Source organism: Neodiprion lecontei, chromosome 5 (genome assembly GCF_021901455.1).
Source record: "Neodiprion lecontei isolate iyNeoLeco1 chromosome 5, iyNeoLeco1.1, whole genome shotgun sequence".
NCBI lineage: Eukaryota > Metazoa > Arthropoda > Insecta > Hymenoptera > Diprionidae > Neodiprion > Neodiprion lecontei.
The window spans coordinates 22,938,191-22,963,455 of NC_060264.1; the positions used below are offsets into that span (position 1 = coordinate 22,938,191).

Here is a 25,265-nt window from a genome sequence, read left to right on the forward strand (position 1 = left end):
TCAGTATGCAAGGGTGTGCAATTTGCCGAGATTGCCGGGTACGGTGATGTAAATTTCTTCACAGATAGTAGCACTAATGCCCATTGAAATCTCGCAGTTACAGGTTTTTTTTAACAATATTACTCTAACTATGTGTATTTTGAATCGGAAAATCCATCGTATTACCGGCACGGGTTAGAATTGAAATAAAAATCTAAAAAAATTAATAATAGATTTGGGGGGTAGCCTGAAAAAATTCAGCAACACCCTAAACTAGGACCACCCTGTTCCCTGTGGTACTCAAATATTTACATCTTTAGAGCTAAAAGCTTTTTAAGCTTTCTCGTAAATATTTTCTTTTTACTTGTCAGAATTAAAATTCATGTGATACTAAATTGAAAACTCCGCCTTTATATAATTACTTTTACCAGTTATGGTTTTTTTAATATTTGGTAGCAATATAACTCTGTTTCTCGTTCTACTACTTGACTTCAGAGATTCATTTTTCAGTGTAATTTTTATGTGTAGCAACTGAGATTTATTTTAGCTAGGTTCATCAGTAATTGAATGGGGCTAACGTACTAATGTTCATAGAAACAGAACGGTTTGAGAACGTGAGTATCTATAAATTTATAATTTATAATTGAGTGCACGCCGTAGGAGATCCTTCTTCTTTTTCTCCTGTACGACTATTCCTCCGAAGAGGATGTTCCAAAGGTAGACCTTTAGTAGAGACTGGACTCTGACACATGAAATCCTTTCATGGTGGTACTCGGTGACGAAGCGTCATAGACGTAACTAGACTAATCAGAGAACAACTTTAAACGGAAAGTCGGTTCCATCACACGTGAAACGATCATAAACGGTTAGAGAATAACGGTCCAGACGTGCATGAGTGTTTGAAATATCGAATTGCTCCGGACAGATTTATATTTGTTAACAGAACAAATGCCTGTAACCTGGTCACCTAGCTAAAATCTGAAGGCTACACAACGTATATATTACATATACATATACGTACAGTTAATAGTATTTATGATTGATTGTGAGAGTTACTACAGGTAGAGACAATTTACTGCATCGCGAATATAATTTTTTTCAGCATTTTTCGTCGCGTAGTATATTTGAATTTAAGTTTGAATTAGATGTGGCTGATTGTGAGTATTATTCTCGACGTCATGGTCGTGATTTATCCAATGACGTCTCTACGGTCATGATTCATAACAGGGGGTGAACGACGAGTCGATGAATGTAGCAGCAGTTTGCTTTCATTATCAACCGAAGAGATCAGTGGAAAAATTGAACGAATCGACAGATTCACCGCAGTTTTATTAGGAACCCGTCTACTCGAATCCTACAGTCAATGATTGAAAGAAGGCGCGCAATGCGCGGCGGGAAATGCGCTTGGATCGGTAAAATGACCAGCAGGCGGCGCAAGCGAGCGACCGTCGTGTTAATTTAGAGCGCTGCGATGTGGTTACGCTGAAAATAGAAAGACAAGCGAGAGAAAAACGTTGAAACAAAGCGATAATAAAATAGCGGTGGGTAAAACTGGACCCCGCGAAGCACCGCAATCACGGTGGACTTGATGTATATCTGACGAAAACGGCCTGAATAGCGATTCCAGGATCGACGGGGCGTCGTTGAGCGGTTGCGTTTCTCCGTTGGAGTCGCGCTCGACGGGTGAGTAATTCGAAACCTCGTTGCGGCGGCTCAATGCCGAGTCTCTTTCTTCTCATTCTTCGCATTTCCTCGACACGACGGCGCTTCTGAATCACGATTTTGCCTCGCCTCCGAATCGGTTTTCGCGTCCCGCGTCCGCAATCAGCATTCGACGAAACAAGATGGCCGTAACCAATCCTCGTTCTCCTCGTGCCGTCTGTTTATTTATACGTAGACGGCTCACCATCTCCTAATCGCGACATACTGCCCGCAAATTCCCGACTCGATTCCACAAGCAGAAACCAAATCCCGCCTCTCTGCTAGACCCTGAAAACCTCGCCCCCCCCCCCCTTTGCCCGCCATGTTTTGTAAACAATTTACAAACAAATACCAAACAAAGGGTACACGAACACTTAGGAAACCTCTTATCAGGGCTTTCACGTCTGGGCGCTGAAACTGATTGGGCGCATGGTTTTCTAATCAAACAATCATCCCTTCCGTTTCAGCGAAAAACAGAGCAAAAACGAGCGCGAGTTCTCGAATCGCGTCGATAAGATAGACGCAAGATGTCCAGCTCGTTCATACTTGAATCGAAGGAAAAATCAAAGAAAGATGACACACTTGTAATTGTTGTCAACGACGACGGAACCATTTCCGTCGATCATGAAACACTGCAGAACATAATAAGTAAGTCGTTAACTTTACATCGTATACAACATTTTCAGGATAATTTAAGAAATTGTTCAATTTGTCCTCCGCATCTCAACAACTTTCTCTTTATTGGTGTCTTTCAGTTAATCAATCCAATGCGAATGTGAGCGTTGTGCGGCTAGGTCAAGGAGAAGCGGATGCTGAAAATGGTGACATCACATTGACCGTCGATCCACCAGCTTATGCACCACCCGAAGGAGCTGCCTCAGGCACTACGCCTGGGTGTACCGACACTGGAGTCGGTGGGCTGGTTGATCCCTTCATGGAGATGGATCCCGAGCAGCTGGAAAGGCTCGAAACCGCATTGCAGAGTGAAGAGGCCAAGCAAATATTAGGAGAAAACGTAACAGCCATGCTCGGTAAGTTTGCGTCGATTCTTATTTTCTCCCAACGCCTTATGAGATTGCACATTTTCGACCTGAATACCGCAACTCTTTACTCAGAAATTGAAACACTTATGCAATGAGACGAAGAACTGCTTTTCTTCAGCACCATCAGGTCTATAAGTATATGAATTTTGATAGTTCGTAGTGCTTCATTTAAAGAGCTGTTTACAAACTAAGATGACAATTGCCTTGTCGACTTTCATTTTGTCAAATCCTCATTCATTTGCCATGAATTGTGAAAATGAAAAGAGTAACAAAAACTTGTTTATACTAAATCAGACTAAAAACAACTAGAAATCTGAACTTTTATCCAAAGATTCTATCATCGCTTAGCACAAATGATTTCCCACTTATTTGCCTCAAATTGTATAACAAAAAGTGTATATTGTTTGTTCTTTTTTGCATGCAACATTGTGTCTTGTACAGACATGTTGTCCGTAGAAGAAGAGCAGAATTCACTGAAGTACAGTATACAGCTGGATCACTGTTACACCAGCCGAAAGTCACCCTCAGATCCAAAACCTAGTGATCCATTACCTATTGCAGAATCGCCCGAAATTAATGATGTTCCGTACACCTTGTCCTCTTCCTCCTCGTCCTCGATCCCTGCGTCGATTCCTCCACCCATCTCCCTTTCCTCTCCTACGCTAAGCGGTTCTCAAGCCTTGTCAGCAGCAGTGGGGAAATCGAAACTAACCAGACCTGTGAGTAGAGATTATATTTTATCGAATCTGTCTTGTCAAGAAATTGAAGATGATCAAGTTTGATTAGCGATTGCAACTTTTTTTCAATTGATTGACTTTGTAAACAGGTTAGGGGTCCAGGCAGGCCTCGGCGAGATGGAAGACCATTAGGACCGACTCCACAGACCCCGAAAGGAATTGGTAGCGGCACGGCTCGAAACACGATCAGCGTTCTCCAGCAGGGAGTGAATAAAGGTGCCCTAGTGCCGCTCATTAAGCCTCTGAATATGAACGATGTCCGCAGTAAGAGTTCACGTGATTGATTTTTGTTTGTTTATTGGTCTTTTGCTTATTCGAATTTTGGCACTCCTCTTCATCGTTCATCACCCAGCCTATCATCCACCAAATGCATCATCACAAACCTTTTTCTCATCGACGATGAACAGCGAATTCCCACCTTTCAAATTCCGCTACATTACACTCCTATTTTTAATGATTCAGTCACTGCTGCGGCGATGCCGGAAGATGCGGATGATGTTCTGCCGTCCTCATCTTCAGAATCTTCGGAATCCGAACCACCGTCTGACGATGACTCGGATTTTGGGCCTCGGGGACCACGCAGAGGTGGTGTCAGGGCTCGAGGAGGTCGCAAGGGTCTTACCACTAGAGGTGGAAGCCTTGCCGCAACTAGACGCAGAGGTAGCAACAAGCTCATGGATATGGAACAGGTGCGGAGGCTTGATATGGAGATGGCGGCGGCTGTTGACGCGATGAAGAGTCCTGAGAAGGAGGACAAAGTCGGTGAGTTTCGCCGCTTTATCAATATAAGGACAAAGTGTTGAATAGTAAAAAGCAGGTAAACTTTGGGGCTTTATATTTCAAAGACTGGTAATTCAAGTCGATTGGGGTATCTTTGTCCGAAATATGTAGGTCCAAATTCGTTGACATATCTTTTTTTTTTTTATATCAAAATCGATTGAAAGAAGCACTGTTATTGAGAATAATGCATCACCCATTTGGCCTGATCAAAAATTTTGCGGTGCCCACGATATCTTGAAAACGGCTCGACCAATTTACTTCAAATTTGTAAACAGAATTCTTGAATAGTTTATCCTCTGTGTGACAAACGCAATTTTTCTTCAATTGCACTTTTTTTTAATGAGTCAATATAAGAAGCTGTAGATTTTAGCCGAAAAATCCGGTTTCATTTTCAAACGCTCACCATGTTTAAATAAAAAATTTCCAATCGAGACAAAGGGGATAGATTATCTATGAATACTGTCTCTCAGTTTGAAGTAAATCGGTCTAGCCATTTTCAAGATATTGTGGAGACAGTAAAAGATTCATCGCGGGAAAAGTGTTTGACGAAATTGTCCATAACAATACTTCCAGGCAATTTATTGCAGTATAAAAAAAAATGAACAAAGTTGGATTTACATACTTTCGAGTAAAACAAACTTCAATTGGATCCTATAATCGGTTGACGATTCAATAATTCCCAAAGTTCACACACATTTTCATCCTATATACCCTTATTAAAGCATCGCATCCGATTGAAATTCGTCAACATGAATCGATAGCTTGGAATCATTAACTAAAGTGCCATAAAAATTTTATTACAAGATATTAAGTAACGTTTCATCTCATTTTTCCATAGAGGAAAAATTGCTGAGCCCCGGCAAGGCGAAAAAGGGTATAAAAACGATGGGAGCGAAGAAGAAGGAGGAGCCACCGGTTCCTCTCATTGCAACCCCTCAGCCTGCCGCAGCAGAGGTGGAGCCTACAGCGTCAGAGAAACAGCTCGTTACAACAAATCAAGTGAAAGCAAATTTAATAAACGCGAATACAATAAAGGGCGACATGATACTGACGAAGCCGGGCCAAATGCGGAACAATCAGAAGGTGATATTCGTACAAAAACAGGTCATGATGAAGGCGAGCGAGCTGAAGAACCTCGGCATGAGGAAGTCCCTAGTCGTATCAAAACCAGCGGCCAATCTCCTTAGCCAAGTCAACTCCAAACTGCCTCTTGGCAAAGAGATGAAAACACCACAGCAGCTCGTCACCAAGGTCGCTGCCCCCACAGCTCCAACAGCCACAACCATCCAGAGCAAGGTCAGTGTCCAGCCTGTACAACCCATGCAACAACAGCCGCAACTGTCGACGCTGCAGACACAACAGATCCCACAACTGACACAGCAGCAGCAACAAACAGTGCCAAAAATCACTGTTGTGCAAAACACAGCGTCTGTTGCCAAGGTCAAGACGCCTGAGGCCAAGAAGGAGAAGAAAAAACTCGAGGTTCTTGCAGACGTCGCGCCAAAAGTGGAGGCAGAGCCTGTCAAACTTCCAGAACCGAAAACACCCGACGGTTTGTAGTTATTCCTAGGTTTTTTGCACTTAATTGTTCAGGGATTTTCATGTAATCGTATTATACAGGTCTTGGAAGTTTCCTAAATTCTCTAAAATCGCGTATTCCGTTCTAAAAGAATTTTAAACTACTACAAAACTTTGATATATCGTATTTAGACATGAAAATGTTCTTGTATTCATTTCTTGAATATTCCTGGTATATTTTTGTTATTCAGGCTTAGGAAGTGTCCTAAATTATCTGAAATTGCATATTCTACTCCAACAAAGCTCTAAAACCCATCGAAAAGCATTGGATTTATCACTCCAAGTTCAAAAATCCACCCACTCACTTTCCCGCTTTGGCTTTTTCTTTTCTGAGCAGCTAAAAAACACCAAAAACGGGAGCACAGAAAGTCGCCTTCACATTTTGTGGACGCTTTGGGTCCGGCGCTGTTCTCGACTCCAGATATAATTCGGCGGGTCGGCTCAGGTGGGGAGCCAAAAACTCCTGAAGCCATTGCTACAATGAGTTCCATGCAAAAGACTGCACCTGCAACTGCAATTGTCGTCTCTGCGAGTTCAGGAACGTCCACAAACCTGACAGTTGCAGCTTCTACCGTCCATTCAATTCCAGCGAGCTCAACAGCGATGATTTCGACACCGGCTAATGCGACTGAGGCGGATAAGATGGAGCAGAGTAACGAAGAAGACAATCAAATGAAATTGCTAAGCGAAAACCAGGCCGATGCAACTCCTCGAGAGGATGAGAAAACTGAGGTCAAAGCTCCGCTCGTCGAAGATCTTCAGCCTTCTTTGGACACCGGTGAGAGCACGGCAAACTGATTTTCATTTTTCCCATTATGTAAATTCTACTGTCAGCTCATTTTGGTTTTCTAACGCAATTCTTTAAACAGTATTAATTATTTGATAATCACGTTCATCAATTCTTGATTCCTTTACTTTGCATTTCGCGTGAGTAACAAATCTTCTCTCTATCTAATGCTCTCTAATCTTTTTACAGTACTGCAAATTTCACTTCACACTAAAATGACATTGTTTTCTGCATGATCACTGCTGTGCATAATTCGGTGTGGTACTAGGGGGAATTTTTATTTCTCTGTTCGTTTTTTTTTTATTCACCATAATGAAAAATAAAGTTACCAAATTAAAAGGAAAATTCCTGTAAGACTGTTTTTGTTGTGGTTATTATTACCGTTATCGTCGTTATTGTTTCATTAGCTTCGCACACAGCTCGGAATACCGAAGTATCGTCAGCATCCGTAGAACAGCATCACCTTGTTCCCAAAACAATTGTATCCAAATCCAGTAAGTGTTGGTATTCTTTTTTCTTTCTCTTTCATCTTATATTTCTTTTATTTTTATCATTTTTTAATCATCTGATCTTTGTTCTTCCTTGACTCGCCATGTATTTACTTACTCGTTATTTTGTGTATATAATTTTAAAATCACTTGATGAAGCACTGCAATTTTTCTTAACGTCCTCTACAGTTATTCTTTTGCGGTTTTTTTTTTTTTTTCAACTAATTTCAGGTGGAATCGAAGGTGAAGAACATTTGCTGGCAACACTTGAAATGGAGGCAAGTAAACACGAAGAGGAATTATTGGCAGAGGCTCTGCTTCTTCAGGAAGCGTTAGGAGTTGATTTGGCAGATCACGTAAGTCTGAAGTAAAACAAACTAATTTAATAAGAATATGATCATTCAATTTCTTCTCTAATCGTGAAGATAGTTATTAAAGAAGAACCTCCAAAATTCCTTTCATCGGGATCAATGAGTCATAACTCAGTACCAAATCAAAAAACCAGTTTCCGTGCTCTAAAACGCAATTTATTTGTACCAATTTATTTCTTAGTTTTTTTTCTATACTCTCATTATTGTCATTATTACTAACCTACCTTTCTTGCTTTATTAATTTTCTTTCGTATTTCTGAAGGCGACTCTGGTCGATCAGGCTTTGCCGGTGACAGAGGGGCTTTTACCGACAACAGCATCGTTTGTTCCACTGTCAGAAACGACCAGTGGAGAACAGCAGGAGCAGAATCGACACCAAACAGCATCGCCTGTCAGATCTGGTACTTCTTCTCCAGCAGGCGCAACGCGACCTGCCATATTATCGAGCGACGTAACAAGCAACAAGAACAAAATTGTCCGTGATGACAAAGAGCCTGTTCAAATCGTTCGCGGAGGTCGCGTTATTACTTTACCACCGATTGAGGCCCCTGCCACCAGAAGCAAGCGACTTCAGGCGAAGAGCGAAAACGTCATTGCGGCAGCTACACCAACACCTATGCAGAAGAAAGTCGAAGCTGTAAAGAAAAGCGAGAAGACAATGTGAGTGGCTTAAAAGCTCCTTTTTTCAATGTATCGAGGATTTTGATAAGTTGAATTACTTGGATCGTCACGTTCTTTGATTCACTATCTTTTCCAGCAAATTTTTGTGATTTATTCTTTACTATTTCATCAAATTTTTGTTATTTATTGTTCTCTTTTTCAACAAGTTTTCAACCAATTTCTGGTTTTCCATCAAATTTTCTAATTACGTCGACAAATTTTTCTTATTCACCTTTCGCTTTTCTAGCAAATTTTCTCTTCCGCCTCAAGAAGTGCCTTTCCAGCAGAGTAGAGACGAGGTCGAGTCTGAAATGGACGAGGATGACGAAGACAACGAGAATTCGGACTCTGAAGACGACCCCGACAGGCTTTGGTGCATCTGTAAGAGACCGCACAACAATCGTTTCATGATATGCTGCGACGTCTGTGAGGATTGGTTCCATGGAAAATGCGTTCACGTCAGCAAGGCGATGGGTAAGATTTGAATGTACCGAACTTCTTTGCAAAACAAGTTCAATTCACCTATCGAAAGTGACCAGAACTTTAAACCTGGAAACCAGTCCACGTTCGCAAAGTTATTTCGAGCTTGTCTTTCAGGTCAACAAATGGAGGAAAAGGGCATTGAATGGGTCTGTCCCAACTGTGCAAAGAAAAAGTCTGATGATACCAAGGAGATGCTTTCCGAGCAATCGCCTAAGGGGCGAAAGAACTCCTCAGATTTGACAGTAGCTACCTCGCCTGCAGATCTTCCACAGAGTGTCTCGTCCCCCGTCCACGCAGCTACGGCTTCATTGACGAGCTCCGCGAGTTCGCTGGCCTGCATCGGTGCCTCGACGGTCATCCCAAATACCAACATCTCCGGAGTGACACAGTGTGTTGTCTGCAAGAAGGAGGCCAGGAACTCTAGCATTTACTGTTCGGACGCCTGCATTTTGACACATGCGCAGGAATCTTTGACAAAGGACAAACCGCCTCAGACTGCTTTGCCGCATCCCAAATCTGCAGTTAAGTCAATGACACAAGAAAATATCAGGAGCAAACCTGACGCAAGGGTCATCGTCTTCGAAAGGAGATCTGGGAAGGTTTTGACTGGTAAGAGATGATGTGACTATATGAAAATCGCAAGAAGTTCAGTACACTAAATTGGTGGTGTCGTCTTCTGTTAATTGGTCAAAACTGAAAGACAATTTTGGTTTTAATCAACGCATATCTTCTTAGCTCAGAACTGACTAAATTTTCAACTTGAAAGATCTAGTAGTTTTTGAGTCATTCGAATACCAAAGTAAAAAAGTCTAAACTTTGCATATGATGTTTTATTAGCTCAAACGGGAAGTTCTTAGGCTGGTCCATCAAGAGCAGCCTGATTAATCACGTTTTTCACGTAATGCCCGAAGCTTTATTTTAGGATATTTTATCAATTATATCTGTAATGGAATGAAATTGTTCAACTTGTCCTCACATGCTTCTATCTTTTATTTTCTGTGTATGAAAGGCGCGGATGCACCGACGACATCGAACCTAAAGACGTGGCTCAAAGAGAATCCTACATACGAAGTGGTGCGACCTAACAATCTGAACGCGCTTCAAATTGGTGGAAAGACAGTGACGGCTATATCAACGCCTGGACTGAGTGGAAAAATTGTGAGTATTCAATTCGTCTGACGATGATTCGCTGATACTCAAATCTAAACCTTGCCATCGCCAAAGCAGGTCTATTTTCAGGCATAACACATTTTTTTGTTTTTTGGATTCGCTCAAAGTTGAAACGCTAAACCTAAAACTGATCACTGGTCAATAAATCTTTCAGACGAAAATGAACCAGCATCTATTAACTAAGGGTCAAGTTCAAGGTCAGGCGAAGATGGTTTATGCGAAGGTGGCAGGTTCGAAGCAGACAGTCCTCACAGCAAGCAACAGTAAAAAAGTGACAATAGTATCGAGCGGAGGGAACTCGCAGCTTTCTAGTCCGTCGGCGCAGTCGAAGCCACAGGTTGTTCAGGCTCGACAGACGCTGCTGACACAGACGTTGAGAAATCCGACACAGATAGCTTCGAAGCAAGTTTCGTCACCGAAGCAAATAGGTCAGCAGCAGCAACCGATCAAAAGTCAGGCAACTACGACGTCAACGGCGAAGCAGCCTGCAGTAAAAAAAGCAGAGGCCAAGGCATTGACTTCATCTCAGCAGCAGCCGAAGCTCCAAGCAACAGTGGTGAAGCGACCAGAGACTGAGCCGATCAGGCTGAACATCAGGAAGACGCTGGCAGAGCTATTATCGAGCAGGATAAAGGAGACGGAGGACTTGCGACTCGCCGAAGATGAAATAACAGAACTGGCACTGAATATCGAGCTTGAGATGTATAAATTCTTCCGGGACACGGGCGCCAAGTACAAGGCGAAGTACCGCAGTCTCGTCTTCAACATCAAAGACACCAAGAACCTGACACTCTTCAGGAAGATCGCAGATCGATCGCTGGCGCCTGATGCAGTGGTACGACTCAGTCCTGACGAGATGGCAAGTCAGGAGCTCGCCGAGTGGAGAGAAAAGGAGACGAAGCACCAGCTTGAGATGATTAAGAAAAACGAACTCGATCTGATGGCGCAAGCCAAGTCCATCGTCGTCAAGACGCACAAGGGCGAGCTGATCATAGAGAATGATGGAGGCGTTGAGCGCGTAGATCCGAAGACGCCGGTCCAGGACATTGTAACCGCACTGAACAGTGGAGATGGTATTACTTCATCAACAGCCGGTGACGAGGAGAAAGCAAAAGAGGGTGAAGGCAAGTCAAAGGTGAAGCATGAGGCAAAGAAGGCAACGTCGCATGTTGGGGAGAAAAAAAAGGAAAAGGAGAGGGAGAAGGGGAAACACGAGAGGAGTCGCAGTCGAGGTAGACGACATCGCAGTAGGGATTCGGACAGTAGGAGCAAGACGAGGGAGAAGAGCAAGGAACGAGATAGAAGGTCCACAAGACCCAAGGATGCCAAAAGAGACAAGGAACGTGAAAAGGAGAAGGAAAGAGAAAGGGAAAGGGACAGAGACAGAGAACGTGACAAGGAGAGGGAGCGGGAGAAAATTAAGGAGAAAGACAAGGACAAGCACAAGAAAAGTCGCAGAAGCAGCAGTACTAGAAATCGAAGCAGAGGGAGACACAGGTACTTATATTGTTGTACTTTCGTATTATTCCACTGTTTTGTTTAATGCAAGGTAGGCAAGTCGGGTGATGGGATTTTTATTTTCTTCGAAACTCGTATAACGTGATGGTTGTCACTCGAACATTGGTTTTTGAAAGTTGTATGGCATAGTCCTCCGTGAATCTTGAGATAATTGATATTCTTATTATTTTTAAATAATCTTCGCTCGAAGAATTGTGTTTTGTTTTTCGTTTTTTTATTGTGATTGCACTGGAACAGGTATTTTTTTGTTCATTGGTCAATTCAATACTGCCACTTGTTGATTACAATCAAAATCAGGATGCAATATTGTAAAATCAAATATTCAACGAGCTTGCAAGAATTCAAAGCGCTGTAAGAACAGGAATATCATATGACCAGAATTTGAAAGTGCAGCTGAACTTTGTTGAGTGGAATTCAATTAAAACAACATTCCGTTAGAACGGAAAATTGAAAAGAAAACCATAATTTCACTAGCAATAACACAAGAATTTCTGACTTTAAAGAGATCCCAGTACTAGACCATTTCTACAATGAAAAAGTATCATCGCTTGAACAATTTTGATACACAAGTCCTCATTTTGATCGTAAGTGAATTCTCTAAAAATCAGCAAAGTTTTCTATTTGGCTTCATAGTCGACCAGAAAAACATTGTTAGTGAGATCTTCAGAAATGTCAAATAGCAAATCAATACCTTGATAAAAATATTCCACCGATATCTTATTTCACCATTGTTGTTGTTACTATCTAAAATCTAATTTTACAGATTTGTAGAGATTTCAGTTACGAACAAATTAGTCCCAGTTCATTAAAATCGTTCAAACCATGCGGTTTTTTCATTGTCGAAATGATTCGATAAGTGTATTCTTCAAAGTCATCAATATTTGTGCTATTATTCTACTAAACTACTAACTAAATTCAAGTAGATCAACTTTAGTCGCACTTTCAAACCTTCGTTATATTATATTTATATCGTTACAGCTGCTCGACTAGACTACGTGTTTGATACAGCTCTGAATCGAGTTTCCACTTCTTTAGCATACTACGAAAAAAAAACTGAAAAACTTTCTTTTAGGGACTACAACTCGAAGGACAGTGTAACAAAGAAGGAGGATGATCGAAAAAAGGAGGAGTTAGAGTCTCGAAAGGAGCCAAGCCCAGTGGCGCAAGAAAAAACAGTGCCGATTGAGGACAGACTGTGGCGTCACATAGAAGATGAAACGACAACGAACAACACAATGGACGGCAACGAGTCTGATGTTTCGGATCGAGAGCCAAGCTCGACGGTGACGATAAAAACGCCAGACTTCAACGAGGAGTTGGAAAGGGAAAAGGACGAAGAAGAGACAATGCAAGCTGCGGAGTCGAAGATTGAGGAACAACAGCGGCGGGCTGAAACCCGAGATCCTGAACCCATCCTGCAGACTGTCTGGCGAGGCTTCGTCAACATGGTTGATGTTGCCAAGTTCTTCATCACTGCTCAGGAAGTCAGCGGACAAGCACGCGACCTTACCGAGGATTTGCCTGACACCGTTGACGTCGTCGGTCGCATCAGTCACGAGACGGTTTGTAGCGATGATACATATATGGTTCTGTTTTATTACATTGACCAGGGTGTCTATTGCCTGAGAGAATCTGAAAACCATGGAATACTTGAGGAATTTTGTTTTTATATTCGTGGATAAATGGCTTGAGCATCGTTTAAATTGAAAGTTAAGAAAAGGGGAAACATCGTTTGAAAAATCTAAAGCTGCGTTATTGGTGCCAATGTACACGAACGAAACAACATCCTTACTGTGTAATAGAAATGAATTTGAAGGACTTCGAATGACAGATGCTGAGGTATCAACAATTTGAGATAAGGTGCTACAGCTAGAACGTTCGAAATACTTAAACGCTCAGATATTTTTGATACCATTCTAGTATTTTCAGACGCATATTGCTCACTAAACAGATCCTTACAAATTGCTCGTAAAATATTCATGAAATCTTACATTCTAGTGTAATTTTAACTGTTGATGAACATGGTGCCCTACTTACACAAATCTATTTTTATCTACTGTGGGGGACAGCTATTTGTTTATTTATTTATTTATTTTCCAGGTAGTACAAATTTGAACATAAGATAATAATCAATATTTATACCCTATAGAGGTGCAAAACACCTGTACATAGGACCAGCGTGGGAAAGAGATTTTCACAAAATTAGGTTACTACATAATAGATGAAATTAAAATGGAGAATAAACATAAAAGAAGAAATAAAAGGTTTAATAGATTTAGGTGGTAAAATAATTACTTCAGTTCGACTAGACAGTTTCTCAACTTCCTTTTTGTAGTATTTATTTGTGGTTCCAGGATTTAAGATTGTAATCCAATTTATTGAAGTACATCATAGCAGTCATGAGACTGCTTCTATAATGGACTTCCTTTTTGATGTTAGGGAGGAGTAGTGTTTTGTATCTAGTGTTAGAGCTATAGATATCAAGGTTAGATTTTAAAACTTGTATAATAATGTAATGGTGATTGTAAAATATAGGAATCTTTGAAACACAAGGATCTTTTAACATTATGGTTGCTCAGCACTATTTTTAGGAGCTTATCCTGCAGTTTTTGGAAAGGTCCTATAACGTTTGCATAAGCTCCGCCCTAGGCAACGTATGCCATACAAAGCCACGCTATGGAATAGCGCATAATAAATTGTTAGCCTAGTTTTAGGGTCAAGTATTTTCACTAGTTTATGAAAGATAAATAGAAGATCTCTAGTTTTCATTATGATTGAATTGATATGATACTCCCATCTTAGATGACAGTTAATTAATGATTATACCTAGATATGCAAATGATGCAGATCTATTTACAGGCAAATTATCTATCTCAATTTCGATGTTACAAGGGACACTGTCTCTATATATTCCAAAAGTCATAAAAACTGTTTTGCTAATGTTCAACGAGATTACATTATTAGGTAACCAGATTGCCGACTTCATTCGATTGGAAGAAAGCAAATTTTTTACTTCCTCCCATGTGTTATCTGAGGATATTACGACGGTATCATCGGCATAGGCCACTACGTTAGTACTCGGAATAATTTGTAAAATATCACTTATGTAGATAATAAATAATAAAGGACCAAGTATAGTTCCTTGAGGGACCCCAATTGTTACCATGCTGACATTACTTGGTATATCATGTGTTCTGACGATTTGCTCGCGATTAGTTAGGTAACTTGAATGAGGCTATTGGCAGTTCCTCTGATTCAAGTTTTGCAACAAATATTTGATGATTAATCGTATCAAATGCTTTTGCCAAGTCCAGGAAAGCAGCTATTGTGGGTTTAGAATCGTTAATGTTTGTGTAGATTGTGCCTATTAGTTGTGCTATCGCATTTTTAGTTCCGATATTTTTCCTGAAGCCTAATTTATTTATTTAATTATTTATTTATTTATTTATTTATTTATTTATTTACTCATAAATTTTACGGACTCTAAATTCCTTTTACATATGAAATTAGAATAGCATGCGTAGGTAGACTAGCTAATGAATGTATAAGAAAAATCCATACAAAAATAACAAAAATATAATAGATGTTGAGAACCAAGTTATTGAGTTTATGATACTTTTAGATTAATTTTATATATTTCAACTAAGTGTGTTATAATATTAGCAGATACTATTATATGAATTAATATACATTATTTGTAAAATTTTGTTCAAAATGTTCTCTAGAAATCTCAATACTAAACAAAATGAGCCCAAAAACTTTATAATTGTATAAAAACCATCAAAGCTTAAGCATTTTGAATTTTCTAATTGTAAAACCTTTTTCTGAAACTGTTGACACCTTAGCTTATGGTGATCAAAATTTGTTCAGAATCACTCATGTGACTTAATAGAGATGTTGCTTCATTCGTGTTCCTCAACATTTACACAATTCAAACTGAGGTTTTTTCTTTCTAAATCTTTTTGATACGTCTTTAATCACTCTGTTCGAATTGATATATCAATTGTTTTACAATCTTTGCAATGGTCGATTCGTTCAACTACTGTCTCCTCAGGTCTGGGACTACATATCGAAGATGAAACGAACGGGTTCAAAGGAGATCCTCGTGATCCGACTGACGGCGGCAAACGATGAGGAGAAAATCCCTTACATAACTCTCTACAGCTACCTGAACAGCCGGAGCCGTCTCGGCGTTGTCGGCAATGTGTCAAAGAACATCAAGGACTTCTACATAATGCCTTTCTCGAGCCAGAGTGTCGTTCCGCGGGTTTTGTTACCGCTGGATGGTCCGGGTTTTGAGGAGAACCGGCCGCATCTTTTGCTTGGTATAATCGTGCGGAACAAGCGGAAACGGACGATGACTCCGATGAGCGGCATTGTGCCGCCGAAAATGATCCGCAAGGAAACTGAAATCGGGCGCAGCTACACACCGCCGATCCTTGATCCGCCAGAAACCGCCGTTTCAACACCTCCTTCTACCGCTTCGCCAACAATTCTACTCACACAGCCCGCCTCCGGCTCACTCGGCGACAAGCAGGGATGGTAAATAGGCGCTTTGATCTCTACGACTCGTTTTTTCAGTTCGAATTCGCTTCTTGTCAGCTTTTTTCGCCAAATAGTCACTTTGGCCAAGTTTCAATCGAAAGGAAGATAAATTTCCTATTTATATCCTATTTCGTATTTCCTACACCTGGTAAATACCTAGTCACTTTTCTCGCTATACCTCACTTATTCAGATCCAAGTCGTTTTTCATCACAATTCAAACAAAGATAAATTTTTTGTTTACACACAGTCTTATATTTATAATTTGTGTTTTGAATCAAGAGACAATAGACTACTCATTTTATGATTTCTCGGTATTATATGTTTAAGTATTGTCTTGGGCATTTGATCGATCTCAGCAATAACAGAAGTATTGTAACTAGGTTGAAGTATAACGCAATCTGTAGTTATTTCTATTCTTGCATAATCTTAATACTCATACTTTTTTAAAACTTATTTATTCAATCATTCAAAATCCAAACCAAGTAATCCCAAAATAATATGCACGTTATATTACTATATAAATATGATAACTGAAAATAAATGCATTCGTTTTTTTGTAAACGAATCAAGGTGCTTTTTAGGGAAAATAAACTTGAATTATACAAATCCAACCAATCTGAATGAGAAGTGCGTGATGAGCTTTGATGTATTGAGTGACAAAAATCACTCCTAAAAAGAGACTAAAAATACAAATCGTATTTAACGCACTGTTTGAAATACTAAAATTGAATCTGTACAGAAATAGCAGTTTTCTTGAAAAACAAAATTGTCATGCATGTAGGAAATATATGAACAATGCGCTTCTTTAAGCTTATTTATCATTGACCACTGATCAGTCAATAATGAAACAAGAAAAAGAAATTTTTCACTGTAATTGAAGAGCTAAAATACTATTCAGTCGAGTCACTTCATTGTAACTTTTCAGTAATTCAATGCTCAGTTTTGTTTACGAGAAAAACCTCACTCTTCTTTCTATTTTTAAAGGTCCTCGCCGTTGCCAGCTCTGGACAAGCAGAACGTTGTGACGCAGCTCACTCTGGAAACCCTGAACAAGGCCCATGTCGGAATGTCCCGAACTTCGAAAGTAGACAGTGCAAAGATGGCGAAAATCGTCCCGGAGCTCTCCGCCAAAATTCAGCTCGCCGACGACATTCCTGATCCTGATGACGGTGATGAGCCTTACAGTCCTGGCCAGATGGATGAGGACATCGATCAGGATGACGATTCCGGACGGTTCGGAACCTCCGTCTCTGCTTTGGATGACATTGCCAAATCTCATCAGCGCAGCGTCGCTCTGTCCAATGATTTGGCCGCTGTTACTAGTCTACAGGCGCTCGCTGTGCCGTCCAAAAATTCCAACGAACTCCAGAGGAAGATGGATGAACTTAATAGACAGATCGAAGAACAGAAACAACAGATACAGAGTATCAGTTCGTCCTTTCTATGCGATGCTGCCGCGACTTTACCAGTAAGGATTATTATCGCTTTTTTGCAGACGTTCTTTTTTCGATTTTGTCCTAAAGCTTGTACCGATTAAGTTTTTGAACATTATCATCATTATATCGAGTTCATAGTTTTCATTAAATTCGAACATTCTGGAACTGAAAGTTTTGTTTAAACACAGCTTTTATTCCGTTTCTTCTGCGTTTCCGGAGTTGAAAACTTCCAATCTTTGTAATATTTCTGAAAATATCGCTTCGGCTTAAAAATGAATTGCTTGAAATTTCTAAAACAGTATCGATTTTCGACTGTACAAACTGTTTTTCATTCAAGTGTCCTGAATGAGCACGGTTTTCACGCTTTTTTTCATTGCATATTTTGAGGGTTCCATTCAAATTTAGCTATAAACTGTTCTTAAATTTTGAAAGTTGCGAGCCTTGTTTCCAGTTTTCGATTACCAAATAGCGATGCCACAGTGAAACTTAAACGCCTGTAGCTTTTGTATTTGTATTTTTGAGTGTCTGATGTGAAAATACAGAAAATCTATAACAAAAGTTGTATGTCATATTAAAAATTGTTTTCTTCAAGTAATTAATACAATTCTCTTGTTTTAGGGTCTCGGCCTCGATCCACCGTGTCTCAACGATTCAGAGGAGGCTTACAGTCCGACCGACACTCGATCGTTCACCCCGCCACCTCCGGGACTTTCCAAAATATCCCAACCGATCCTGGACAAGGTTTCGAACATAACGATTCCTGCTAACCTGCAGGAGATCTTGGCCAACGTCAAGCGGCAAGAGATAACCAAGGTCGATCCTTACCTGCCGTCGAAGCCAAGCGCAACTTTTCTGACCTCGGTAAACGCGGTGGCGTATCAAAAGCCTGAGAAATACGTGCCAAACGCATACAGCAAAGGCATGAATCAGATAAGTGGAATGGGACTCGGGACATCTTCTGGTGCATCGTTCTTCGAATCGCAGCTAGAGGAGCGTAAAAAGGAGAGCAAAAGCACTCTTGGTTCGCTCAGTGATCTCGACCTGATAAAAAAGGCCGAGGAGGAACTTGCGGCCGTTGCGGAGCTCGCGGCGGTTGCGGAAGCTGCGGCCGCGGCTGGGGCCTCAAATTCTAACTCCAGTCCCTCGTCGTCGTCGTCGATATCGTCGACATCTTCCTCCTCTTCATCGTCCTCCTTGTCCTCCTTGACCATGACAACGACCACGACGATGACGACAAAGCTTCAAGTCCCACCGCCTTCCTCGCAGCCTCAACCTCACATTCCCTTACCGTCACCGATGAATCCCCACCAGCAGCAACGGAGCTCGACGACAAGTTTCAGCCCCGAAGCTTCGCCTCCGGCCTCGCTGAAACCGGATTCCGGCACCGCTTCTACCACTCCGAGGAAGAACCTGACCTTCGATCAGCCCAAGCCACCCGGCCTCGAGGACGAGGACTTTTCCCTCGGTTTCCCAGCAGTCACGCCGACGCCGATTAGCAGTACCGGATTATTCGTAGAAGAAGCCGTCGCGTCGAAAAGCAAAAGTGGGAAATTTTTGCCTAAAAGTGGCGTCGTTCTGAGCGTTAAACGCAAGGTCGGCGAAGAGGCGACGATATCGCGATCTGCTTCACCAGCTGCCTCGTCAAAGACCCCGAGGACTAAGTCCAGGTGGGGTCAAGGACCAGGCGATAAATAATCCATACATCGATCTAGCAACGGATTGTTCGCAGTGCGGTTATGAGCTGCTTGCATGCCCATTGTGTTATTTTTCCTTTATGTCGTTCACAATGAACGAACATTATCCAAGAATTTTTAATGCTACATCGGATGAACCGTGTTCGGGATATAAATTGGACACATCGATTCTGCGATAAATGGGTGGTGAATCTTTGACAATTTTCAAATACCGGTTATTTTTCTTACACACACACACGCGCGCGCGCGCACGTGATACTTTTTATTACTAATGTAGTGTTGTAATGATGATGATAATAATAATAATAATTATTATTATTATTCTCGTTATAATCATTATACTGATGTCATATAAAGTAATTACTTTTTTCTTTTTTTGCTTGTCTGTTTCCTTTTTTTATACGACCGTAAAGTCGCTCAGGATGTTTTTCACGATTTTTCTTTGTCTTCACTTTGCAGTTTTTCATTTTCCTTGTTTCACTTTCGTTTCTGTTGTACTTTTTCTCGGTTTTACCTCTGTGTGCGCACTGATTTCTCTCTCTTTACTTTAATCGGATTTACAAAATGAAGAAATAAATATTTCAACCCGATACGTGATTATTTGATACCTATCGCCGCAGAATTGTTACGGAAATAAATAAAAAAGCGAAAATGGTACAAAATCAAAAAAAACAATACTATTGATAATAACCATAACTATTAGCGATTGTATACAAATTACTAATAAATAGAAAAAGTTTGCGAAATGTAAAATGAAATCACTTGATGAAAATATGGAGAGTTAAACGCGGGGATGAAAATAAGTAAAAACGTGAAAAATATTGGAAAGCGAACTGGCGTCTTTTTTTGGTGTCAGGTTCTTGTTATCATTCTTGTAAATACCAAAGCTTAAAGACGAAGGTGAAAAGTGCGGCTATTGAGCTGCTTGCGAATTAATTAATCAATTAATTCAATAACCAACTTAATTGATTAGACAATTTCATTGTTTTATAATTTCATTCATTAAGTCGTTGACGATAGTTCGTTAAACTTATGATATAGCATACTAATGTAGGTGTATCTATAGATAGAGGTTCCAGATAAAAAAGAGCGAAAGGTGTGGTAACAAAAAAGAAAGTAAGAGTGTAGTAAACAAAACACGTGTGCTGTAAATATGATGACTAGAAGAGAAAAAAACTGATATCGAATATTATACATATACTATAAGTAATAAACGTTATAATAATAGTGATAACGGTGTAAAGTAACGATAAATTTTTTTTTCCTTTTTCTTGTCTACTTGTCGTTTTATTATTGTTTTACGCTATTTTATTATTATTATTATTATTATTATTATTATTAATATTTTTGCATACCAGTTTTCGTACATGATAAGTGATAAATAAAATACAAATAAATAGAAGGAAAGTAGAAGAAAAAGATTAAAAAAATGATGATAAAAATTATATCTGAAATAACGATAAATAAAATGGAGCGAATGGAAATGGATAAAAATATTACTCTTGTGGTAAACTCTAAGTATAAGGTATTTGAGACATGATTACCTTACAGACATTAACGGATACTTAGCTGGCTGCATATTACGGCTCTTTCTTATCACTATAGAAAAACATGATAATTATAAGAATGTAAGTATGTATGTATGTATGTATGTATGTATGTATGTATGTACGTACGCTATGTCAGTTGTGTGTAAATAATATCTAATGATAATAATTATAATGAAAATGTAAAATTGGTACGGATTGATAATATCACATTATTATACATATATCGATACGCGGGTATATTGCACTTTGAGTCAAGATAGAGAGGAAAAAATAAGTGGAGATTTTTTAAAATTTAGGTGTATCTATAATGTTATCATCTTCTTTGTCGTGGCTGTACAAAGAAGATTTAGAATATGAAAATGAAATTGAGTATAAAAAATAAATGATTACAAAACGAAACTGTTGAACAAACAAAAATTTATATTGTAAACAAATCGGATGACACTTGATATATTTGAATATGCAAATGAAAGAGAAAACAAGAAAAAAAAAACGACAACGAGACGTTGAAGAAAAAAAACAATTTTATGTAATTATATTGTTTAACGATTTTTTATTTCTTTTTTTTTTATTTCTTTTTAACTACCTTCACCCTACCGCCTGTTCCTTACACACAACTTTGTAGGTGTTTGATTATTATTACTATTATTATTCTTGTTTTTACTACCAGCTAAAGTGTGCTAAAAGCACCAGTGTGAATGCCAGTAACTAGTAAATGAAAAATTGATAGGTAAATACGTAACATAATTAAATATGAATATGATACTAAATTTACATGATGATACAAGAGAGTTTAGTATACAATATAGTGTATAGATATGTGGTATGGAGAAAATGTAATGAGCTATCATTAAAATGTACGAATATATGTATAAGTATTATATGAGAAATTTAATAAATGAGTAAGTCAAATTTCAATAAATGTTTTCAACAGAGGCATGGTCAGGAAGACGATTTTTAAATCTTATAACTCGTATCAATAAAACAACCATTATGATTACACACATGGTGGTTACCTTAGAAATTGGTAATCTATCATGTATGTATAGTGACATACATGTAATTATAAAAAAAGAAAATGGAAAATGCTAAAAAAAAAGAAAATTTTTATGAAAAAACGTTTGTCGCTAGACGTTTTTTCTATTCAAATTATACCAAACGTAATATCCTAGGTAGAGAATCTGTATCTCATAATTAATTTTTGTCGATTGATTATTATGAGTCTTTTACCGCGATTGCTCGACTTAGGAAGAAATTGATTGCAAACCTCCGATAAACGAGACGAATCAATGACGTGGTGATTTTCAATCGAACAATCTTTGCTTTTACCATGTTATTAATGAGGATGTGAATAAGAACAAGAGAGTGGAAAACGATACAGTTTAATTTTTAAATTCTGGTTAAACATAACTTAACGCAAGACGACACAACCTCTCCTATATAACATGTTTATTATATCTAATACCAAAATTCTCATCCAAAAGTTTACAGAAATTAAAATTTCAGGGTCTCCTGCTCTCTTGTGTCAGTTTTCTGCTTGATCAACATGGACATTTTACTATCGTACGAATGAACCAGCTTGGCGGTGATCAGTGATGGTGCGGTACCAGAATAACAGATGCGAAGTAAGTGCTACTTCTATTGGCGGAACTAATTGGAACAAATTAGCGCAAGTGCAACAGAGGAAGATGGGCTCGCTCTTGTGCTCGGGCTTATAGGCCACCCAAGATGATGTTACGTGTAGTGTGTTGCCGTCAAAAAGCACGTTAAACGAAACACGCGATGCACACTTAGGTGATGCAGTTTGAAGAAGTTGAGCGGAAAATACTTGGTAAAACCGATCAGTAAAAATGAAAAGGAGAGACATGATTAATAACGATTACGAATTTGATGTTATCTGATAATGGACTATTCTAATTAAATTCTAAATCTCATTTAACTGACGCCAAAAGTTTAGTTTATTGTGATACACGCTGGTATTAAGATTTGCACATACTAGGTCGACATAATTTTGCAAACGAAAAGGGTCGTGAATTGCAGTCTAGAAACAATTTGTAGATTTTAATCTTAGCTAACAAGGATACGATACTTGACTTACCACGATAAAACTATTATTTCGATGTGTAAAGCAAAACTATCAGACATACATCCTGTTGCAGGTCAAACTTAAACAGTGTGATCTATTTGTACAATTACAGATTTGTATCAAATGATCATACAAACATATTATGGATTCATCATAAAGTACACTACACGAATAGAATATGAGTTTATTTACTACACGATTACAGTATACTATAATGCTATCCATCGACACCAAGAAAATATGTAGTAATTAAGGAAATACGAAATAAACTGTGATGAACCAGACTCAAATAATCCCTTTTTATTCTCAAAATTATTACCGATTAAGAAAAACGAATGAATTGGGAACTGAATAAGACGTATCCACGTATTTTCTAAGGTACAACTATTGCGTTAAGTCTCAGGTCAGCAGACAGGAAGAAGAATTTTCTCGCTATCGTCCTAACACTTGGCATACTGTCACGTGTCTTCAGATACCTTTCGGAAGCAGATCAGGCGTGATGCGCTAACTTTGAGCCTGCTCTGAAGTTTTTAGGCTATTAAGCAAATAGTCCAGTCCAATCGTGCTTAGAATGGGGGTAATCGCGCAATTTTAGTAGGCAGCGATGTTTTTGCGCTGGTACCGTAAGGAAGTCAGCTGTTGATGTAAAACCGTGTTTTTGGGACGTGGGGTGTGTTATTCGGCTGTTATCTTCAAATTGAGGGTATAATTCATTTTTTGACTTACATCCGTGACCGTGATCTTGACAAGAACATTTTTGTGGCTCATACAATCATGTATAACTTCTATTTATAACTTTCCGCGCTAATATTATTGATAAAATAGTTCTTGTGGGAAGATTGGAAAATAGGGAAACAAAAGACTAAGGCAAGATATTAATTATTGATGCTCTTTCAATAAAAGTGCTCGAACTTATCTTTTTGTACAGCATTCCACTACGAACATATCCGATTTCATTTCTTCATAAGAAGGTTTCAGCCGTAAACCGACAGATTTCCTTCTCGATTCCTCTGCTGTTAGTCGCACGCATTTTTCAATGGCTTTGTCGTATTCCTAAGGGTCCAATTGGTAGAAAAAGAGTCCTGCAGCACGGTTCTCAGACAACAATTTACCAAGGTCAAAAAACGTCGTTGGTGTGGTACATCGACGTAATTTTGCGGGAAGAATCGATTGAGCACAGTCCCAATACGCTGCGAGCAACGGATAAAAAGTCACAGTCAAAAAACCAGAATCTGAGTTTTTGCCTTTTTCAGCTGGTGCTCTTTGCGTCGTTATTTTTCTGCTATTGGTCCGACGCACTCTCTGCTGCGTTTTCTGAGTTCCTGGGGGTGCAATTAGTTGAACAAGGTTCATACAAATCGAATCTGAGACCGAAAATTTTTCGTCCAAAAAATAAGTAAGGCTAACCCCTTTGTATTTTTGACGAAAATTTTCGCGAATTTGAAAAGTACTGGAATAAATTCTTTGGTGCACCATATCGACGTAATTTTGCAAGAGGAATCGATTGGGCATAGTCCCGAAACGTTGCGAGCAACGGATAAAAAGTGACAGCCATAAAACCAGAATCTGAGTTTTCGCCACTTTGAGCTGGTGCTTTTCCGTCGTCATTTTTCTGCTGTTGGTCCGGCGCACTTTCTGCTGCGTTTTCTGAGTTCCTGGGGGTCCAATTAGTCAGAAAAGGTTCATACAAATCGAATCTGAGACCAAAAATTTTTCGTCCAAAAAATAAGTAAGGCTAACCCCTTTGTATTTTTGACGAAAATTTTCGCGATTTTGAAAAGTACTGGAATAAATTCTTTGGTGCACCATATCGACGTAATTTTGCAAGAGTAATCGATTGGGCATAGTCCCAATACACTGCGAGCGATGAATAAAAAGTTACAGCCAAATAACCTGAACCTAAATTTCCGCCATTTTTCAGCTTGTACTCCTTCCGTCGTTATTTCTCTGCTGTTGGTCCGACGCACTTTCTGCTGCGTTTTCTGAGTTCCTGGGGGTCCAATTAGTCGAACAAGGTTCATACAAATCGAATCTGAGACCTAAAATTTTTCGTCCAAAAAATAAGTAAGGCTAACCCCTTTGTATTTTTGACGAAAATTTTCGCGATTTTGAAAAGTACTGGAATAAATTCTTTGGTGCACTATAATAACGTAATTTTGCAAGAGGAATCGATTGGGCGTAGTCCCGAAACGTTGCGAGCAACGGATGAAAAGTTACAGCCATAAAACCAGAATCTGAGTTTTCGCCACTTTGAGCTGGTGCTTTTCCGTCGTCATTTTTCTGCTGTTGGTCCGGCGCACTTTCTGCTGCGTTTTCTGAGTTCCTGGGGGTCCCATTAGTCAGAAAAGGTTCATACAAATCGAATCTGAGACCAAAAATTTTTCGTCCAAAAAATAAGTAAGGCTAACCCCTTTGTATTTTTGACGAAAATTTTCGCGATTTTGAAAAGTGCTGGAATAAATTCTTTGGTGCACAATAATAACGTAATTTTGCAAGAGGAATTGATTGGGCGTAGTCCCGAAACGTTGCGAGCAACGGATGAAAAGTTACAGCCATAAAACCAGAATCTGAGTTTTCGCCACTTTGAGCTGGTGCTTTTCCGTCGTCATTTTTCTGCTGTTGGTCCGGCGCACTTTCTGCTGCGTTTTCTGAGTTCCT

The 25,265-nt window shown here is 39.4% G+C and overlaps 1 protein-coding gene across 3 annotated transcripts; it reads left to right on the forward strand.

Annotated features, from left to right (window-relative positions):
- Positions 1-1,378: 1,378 nt before the first annotated feature.
- On the forward strand, positions 1,379-21,456 carry LOC107221807 (death-inducer obliterator 1). 3 transcript variants are annotated; one of them, XM_015660937.2, is made up of 19 exons: positions 1,379-1,662; positions 2,148-2,328; positions 2,436-2,711; positions 3,165-3,442; positions 3,550-3,724; positions 3,923-4,222; positions 5,079-5,792; positions 6,156-6,596; positions 7,013-7,099; positions 7,325-7,449; positions 7,727-8,124; positions 8,372-8,598; positions 8,722-9,216; positions 9,617-9,765; positions 9,932-11,274; positions 12,368-12,857; positions 15,350-15,837; positions 16,826-17,309; positions 17,896-21,456. In XM_015660937.2, exons 2-19 carry the CDS (start codon positions 2,208-2,210, stop codon positions 18,970-18,972), a joined length of 7,668 nt encoding a protein of 2,555 aa, XP_015516423.2. In that variant the 5' UTR covers positions 1,379-1,662; positions 2,148-2,207; the 3' UTR covers positions 18,973-21,456. The 3 variants fall into 3 exon arrangements, with proteins under 3 accessions (XP_015516423.2, XP_046595791.1, XP_046595792.1); XM_046739835.1 differs by having other exon boundaries at positions 3,550-3,676; XM_046739836.1 differs by lacking the exon at positions 7,013-7,099.
- The last annotated feature ends 3,809 nt before the right edge of the window (positions 21,457-25,265 follow it).

Bases quoted from the DNA above. Each gene is read 5' to 3' on its own strand.
- LOC107221807 (XM_015660937.2), top strand. From the start codon at position 2,208: ATGTCCAGCTCGTTCATACTTGAATCGAAGGAAAAATCAAAGAAAGAT. The intron at 3,443-3,549 runs GTGAGTAGAGAT...CTTTGTAAACAG, and splicing joins AATCGAAACTAACCAGACCT to GTTAGGGGTCCAGGCAGGCC. The intron at 3,725-3,922 runs GTAAGAGTTCAC...TTAATGATTCAG, and splicing joins GAATATGAACGATGTCCGCA to TCACTGCTGCGGCGATGCCG.